Source organism: Mirounga angustirostris, unplaced genomic scaffold, assembly GCF_029215605.1.
Source record: "Mirounga angustirostris isolate CCGP_5_RB_7025 unplaced genomic scaffold, mMirAng1.0.hap1 SCAF_9, whole genome shotgun sequence".
Taxonomy (NCBI): Eukaryota; Metazoa; Chordata; class Mammalia; order Carnivora; family Phocidae; genus Mirounga; species Mirounga angustirostris.
In genome coordinates this window covers 69,774,339-69,780,338 of record NW_026991717.1, presented here as the reverse complement: position 1 = coordinate 69,780,338, position 6,000 = coordinate 69,774,339, and the positions used below count along the sequence as shown (strand labels likewise).

The 6,000-nt window shown below is 41.9% G+C and overlaps 1 protein-coding gene across 1 annotated transcript; it reads left to right on the top strand.

Annotated features, from left to right (window-relative positions):
• Positions 1 to 733: 733 nt before the first annotated feature.
• Positions 734 to 1,567, top strand: NOP10 (NOP10 ribonucleoprotein). The gene is made up of 2 exons (XM_045901926.3): positions 734 to 891; positions 1,199 to 1,567. The coding sequence occupies exons 1-2, from the start codon at positions 838 to 840 to the stop codon at positions 1,337 to 1,339; spliced, it is 195 nt and encodes a 64-aa protein (XP_045757882.1). The 5' UTR covers positions 734 to 837; the 3' UTR covers positions 1,340 to 1,567.
• Positions 1,568 to 6,000: the final 4,433 nt, after the last annotated feature.

Below are 6,000 nucleotides of genomic sequence, written 5' to 3'. Positions count from 1 at the left end.
TTAACGTATGTTCCAATGTTTTTGCCATTGTAAATAATACTGTAACGATCGTCTTTGTAATATCTGGGTTCCAATTGTCATTTTTTAAAACCCAGAGTTCTATAAAGAGAGTTTCTACGTTCTTTTAAAAATTCGAAATAACCTTAGGAGGTGCATCATATTATGCTATTATTAGCTACTCACCACTATAGGAAAGAGCGCTGGATTTGTGGTAAAAAGACCTGAGTTTAAATCTTGGTTCGACCACTAAAATATGCTTCACCAGTTTCATAAAATAACTTCACGCTCTCTTCGCTGTACCTAATATTGAATACCCATCATGCACCCTTTACCGCCAATACTTTGAAATAGGACGGGGGAACTGGATGTAAAAGAGGGGAGGGAAGAAAACTTTCTTCTTTATACCCTAAGTTAAAGGGGCTCTGAATCCTGGAGCCTTTGTTTCTCCAGGCACTAGAAACCCACTGCCTGTGAAATGGGTGTGCATCTCGAGATAAAGACAGGATTCTATTCATTAATGTTCAACTCATATCCATTCCTACCCCCCTCTAACTCCTAGCAGTGTCTTGCACACAGTGGGCACACTCCACGTGTCTCCCAACGCCAGCAATGTTGCAACTGGAAGCCAACGCCTGCAAGGTTGCAACTGGGTTGCAAGTGGGCCAAATCCTTGCACTAGTCCGCCCCCTTCTGGCCTGGGAGAGAGGCCTAAATGGACTACATTTCCCGGCAGGCCTTGAGAGAGACTTCCGGCTTTACCGGAAGGAAATTAACAAAAACGTGAGACCATCCGAAAGAGCAGCCGACGAATTTAGAACTTCTGGCTTCGGTGTGGTCATGTTTCTCCAGTATTACCTCAACGAGCAGGGAGACCGAGTCTATACGCTGAAGGTGAGAAAAAACAAAACAAAAAAATGGGTTGTAAATGGTCATGGCAAGAAGTATAGGTGGGAGAAGCGGCTGAGACCCGCCCCCGAATTGCCTGGGTGGGTGAGGGGAACTAGCAAGCCCAGAAGCCACGAGTGGTGGAAGGAGTGTATGACTTGTTGATCTAACCGTCGCGTGTCCTGTTTTCCTGGTTACCTTTTTTCGCGCAGCCTCCTCCCCATCCCAGACTCTGTCTCCCTGATGACGCCAGTGATTGAGTTTTCCCATCACCCCTGTACTGAAATTATGTCTCTCTCTCTTCCTCGAGCAGAAGCTTGACCCTATGGGACAACAGACCTGCTCGGCGCATCCTGCTCGGTTCTCCCCAGATGACAAATACTCTCGACACCGAATCACCGTCAAGAAACGCTTCAAGGTGCTCATGACCCAGCGACCGCGCCCTGTCCTCTGAGGGCCCCCTAAACTTCATGTCTCTTCTGCTACCCCTCAGAGACTTTCCGAAACCAAGCTCTTCAAACTGTGAGCGTGGAAGCCTTCTTACCACCCTTGCTCTTTGGAATCCGGTTTCATCGTTGCCCTTGATCATGCTTGTGTAAATCGATCATGGTAGCATCCTTCTTTTGAATCTTCTTTCCATATTTTGAATCACTGCTAGGTTATTAAAATGATTTGAAAAGCTCTTATTTTGTATGTTGTGGGGAAAAAGGAGGGGTTTAAAAACAAAAAAGAGGGAGATGAGAGGGAAGAGCACCCCAGGGGTACAACAGCCCTTGGAAGAAAACCTTCAGTCACTGGGGCACCTGGGTGGCTCAGTCGTTGGACGTCTGCCTTCGGCTCAGGTCATGATCCCAGGGTCCTGGAATCGAGTCCCGCGTCGGGCTCCCTGCTCAGCGGGAAGCCTGCTTCTCCCTCTCCCACTCCCCCTGCTTGTATTCCTTCTCGCGCTGTGTCTCTGTCAAATAAATGAATAAAATCTTCAAAAAGAAAAAAAAACCTTCAGTCACTGCTATGGCAGTAGTGCTGTGCGGGATACGGTGTTGGGGAACCGGAAAAATGGTTCAGATTCTTCCACAACTGTCCCCATTCACTAAAAAATGCCCTTGTTCTCATTTAAGTAATTTCCTGCCCCTTGAAATGACGTTTTGACTCAAAATGGGGGAGTTGCTTGAAAAATAATAGCAGGGGCGCCTGGGTGGCTCAGTTTTTAAGCGTCTGCCTTCGGCTCAGGTCATGGTCCCAGGGTCCTGAGATTGAGTCCCATGTTGGACTCCTTGCTCAGAGGGGAGCCTCCTCCCTCTCCCACTCCCCCTGCTTGTGTTGTCTAGCTCTCTCTCTCTCAAAATAAATAAAATGTGTTTTTTTTGTTTTTTTTTTTGTTTTTTTTAAAGATTTTATTCATTCACTTGAGACAGAATGAGAGAGAGAGAGAGCACACGAGAGGGGGGAGGGTCAGAGGGAGAAGCAGGCTCCCCGCCGAGCAGGGAGCCTGATGCGGGACTCGATCCAGGGACTCCAGGATCATGACCTGAGCCGAAGGCAGTCGCTTAACCAACTGAGCCACCCAGGCGCCCCAAATAAAATGTTTTTTTTAAAAAAAGAAAAAGAATAGCAGCTATATTGTAGAGGGAATGCAGTGAATTGGAAGTCAGGAGACCAGGATTTCTGCATAACTTTGAGAAAGTAATCAGTGTAGTCTCATTTTTCTCATCATTTCTAAGCCTTATTCCAACTTGAAATTTGATAGGATTCAGTGGTGGATAACAATATATCTCACTGTGTTGCAAATAGAACTGTTGTGAATACAAATGCCTTGATATTTATTTACTCCCCCTCCGAAAATATTCCCAGGTTTTTAGTTCTCTCCATCAAGGAATTGTCTTCTCACATACACCTAACTTTATATTCTCTTTGGCAGCCAGCTGCTTTGTGGAACTCTACATGGATCTTAATTTAGAAGATGAGGTATGAGAGATTGAAGCAGGGATTTTGCTGTTTTTTAAGCTACTGTTGGGGTTAATTAAAAAACAAACAAACAAAAAAACCCCTGGGAGATTTCTTAGGACAATTCATAGTAGAATGATGAGACAAAATACTGTATGTAAGCTTTCAAAAAAATGCTAGCTTGCTTCTTCCTCTCTTTGCTAAGTTAATCAACTCATTATTTTCCAGTCTTCCCGTTTGTGGCTTTTGACATTGGATTTGAATGTTTGCCTAGTGCCACTGATTTAAAAACTGCTTTATGGAGATTGTGTTCTAATTAAACAATCTTTTTCTTTTCTTTTTTTTTTTTTTTTTTTTTTTTTTTTTTTTTTTAAAGAGTTTATTTATTTATTTGACAGAGAGAGACACAGTGAGAGAGGGAACACAAGCAGAGGGAGTGGGAGAGGGAGAAGCAGGCTTCCCGCGGAGCAGGGAGCCCGATGCGGGGCTTGATCCCAGGACCCTGGGATCATGACCTGAGCCGAAGGCAGACGCTTAACGACTGAGCCACCCAGGCACCCCTAAACAATCTTTTTCTACAGCATCAAGATTCTAGATTCTAGAAGCAGATGTAACTTAAATCGGCATAAATTTAATTTATCAGCACAGGTCCTGGAAAGGGATAAACATTTCTCTTGGACTCTGATGTCTGACTGTCTTAGCAGAAAAGTTGAGGATAGTTGCTGACTGCTGGAAAAAAAAAATCTCTCGACTTGAGTGATAATTAATAGAAGACAAATGATTTTTTAATCACTTATGGGAATGGTAAAATGAAATTCTTGTTTCCTGTCAAGCAATTTTTAATTTCTTAGCATGTTCACTTACAGGGATTTTAAAGTGTTACCCTATCTTATTAAGGGGACAGTGATGGAAGAAATGTTAATTCTGCAATAACTGGAAAAAGGATCTGCTATGGAAACTTCTTAAACACCAAAGTCAGTAAGTGAACTCTGCTAGCAATGTTTTGTAATTTGCCTGTAATTTTGTCTTTATAAGTAACCCACTACCTGCCCCCACCCCTCCCCAAAAAGGATTACTATTGTTCCATGCTACCTACCTGCTGTGTAAACTGAAATGAAAAGACTTTGATCTGGAAATATTCCTAATTGAAATAGAAGAGAAAAGGTAGACTGGTTTAAATATACCAAGGACTTTTTCCTTAAAAGGTTCTCTGGATATTAACATCTGAGATATGCTCAGAAACGGAAGAAGAGAGTTTTAAGAGGTGTAGTATATTGGTATTAGGTAGTATATGTAAGTGAATGAAAATACACTGGTATGAAACAAAATTGGATGTTGCAGAAACCCACCATTTCCTTATAAATATGAGAAAGCCTATGAGAGCAGTGGGGGCTGGCCGAGCCCAGCAGGGTCAGCTGTGGAGAGTGCAGGAGCCTTGGCCACCTGGCGTCGGGTTGCTCTGCTGTGCTCCATCACCTCTTAAACATGCATCCTGACTTATCTCCACACTTGCACACTGAAGAATGCAGTGTCTTGATAAACTTGCCTCAGGAATGTCACAAACACCACAGCATTCTGAAAATTTTTTTTAAAAGACTTTATTTAGTTACTTATTTGACAGAGCATAAGCAGGGGGAGCTGCAGGGAGAGGGAAAAGCAGACTCCCACTGAGCAAGGAGACCCGATTTGGGGCTGAATCCCAGGACTCTGCGATCATGACCTGAACTGAAAGCAGACGTTTAACTGACTGAGCCACTCAGGCGCCCCTGTTTTATTTTATTTTATTTTAGACCTGGAGGAAACAATGAGGTACTTTTTTACTCCATTGCCAGTGTTTTCCCTACTACTGCTACCAGAATATTTTTCTTAGCATGTTTAACATACAAATAGAAGTGTTAAGTAAATTTTGACTCATCAATATTTTGTTTGAAAGTTATTTCCTATAGCTTTGATCGAGACATTTAAATTTAACAATCTGTGCCCTGGCTTTGCCTGGGTCCTTACGCCTCACAAGTGGAAATGTTTACACATCATCCTTAGCAATAGATCAGAACTGTATTGAAAACCTGAGCCAGGAAATTCTCTTTTATCAAATGACACATAAAATCCAAAGTCTGGTTAAAAAGATCCAGTAATAAAAATTAAAAAAACAAAAAACTTTTTTGAGATATACAATGTGTAAATAAGGACTAAAATGTTTAAAAAACAGAAACAAAACAAAAACACAAAACAAGAAAGATCCAGGTAACAAAATGAGAAATAAATTCCCATTTAAAATGTGAACTACCTGGGGCACCTGGGTGGCTCAGTCAGTTAAGCACCTGCCTTCTTTCGGCTCAGGTCATGATCCCGGGGTCCTGGGATAGAGCCCTGTGTCAGGCTCCCTCTCCTTCAAGCTTGTGCTCTCTTTCACTATCTGTCTGTCTCTCTCAAATAAATAAATAAATCTTTTTTAAAAACAAGATAAAATGTAAACCTCCTTAAAGTTTGATTCTTTCTCTTTAAAGCCTATGATTAACAACTCTGGCTCATAGCTTCCTGAGGAAGCAGGAAATTCACTTCCTGAGGTATTAATGTTCTTCTCAGGCAAGCCTGTTGGTCATTCAAATCTGAGGCTTTCTTTCTTTTTTTAATGAGGTATGCCTGTAATTTATTTTTCAGATTCCTCCACCGGATTAAAAAGTCTTTTTCGCATTGCATTGTCATGCTCCCTGTTCTTGGTCCTCTTTTCCATGTACTCATTCTTCAAGCATTTTCTCATCTCCTGACTGAGGTCATTGCAATGACCAAAAAAATAGCAGAATGCAGGGGCACCTGGGTGGCTCAGTTGGTTAAACGTCTGCCTTCAGCTCAGGTCATGATCCCCAGGTCCTGGGACTGAGCCCCTTGCTCAGCAGGTAGACTACTACTCGTACTACGCTTGTGTGTGCACGCTCTCTCTCTCGCAAAAATAAATAAAATCTTAAAATTTAAAAAAATTTCTTTAATTGAACCTTCAGTCTAACTAGAAAATGAAAATAGCGTTTTTCTCCAGCCTCATTGAGGTATAATTGACCAAATTGTATATATTTAAGGTGTACACATGAGTTGATATAAGCATACATGGTAAAAGACATTTTAAGGACAGGAAAAAGAAAAATTTAGCACAAAATGAATATAATTTGACAATAC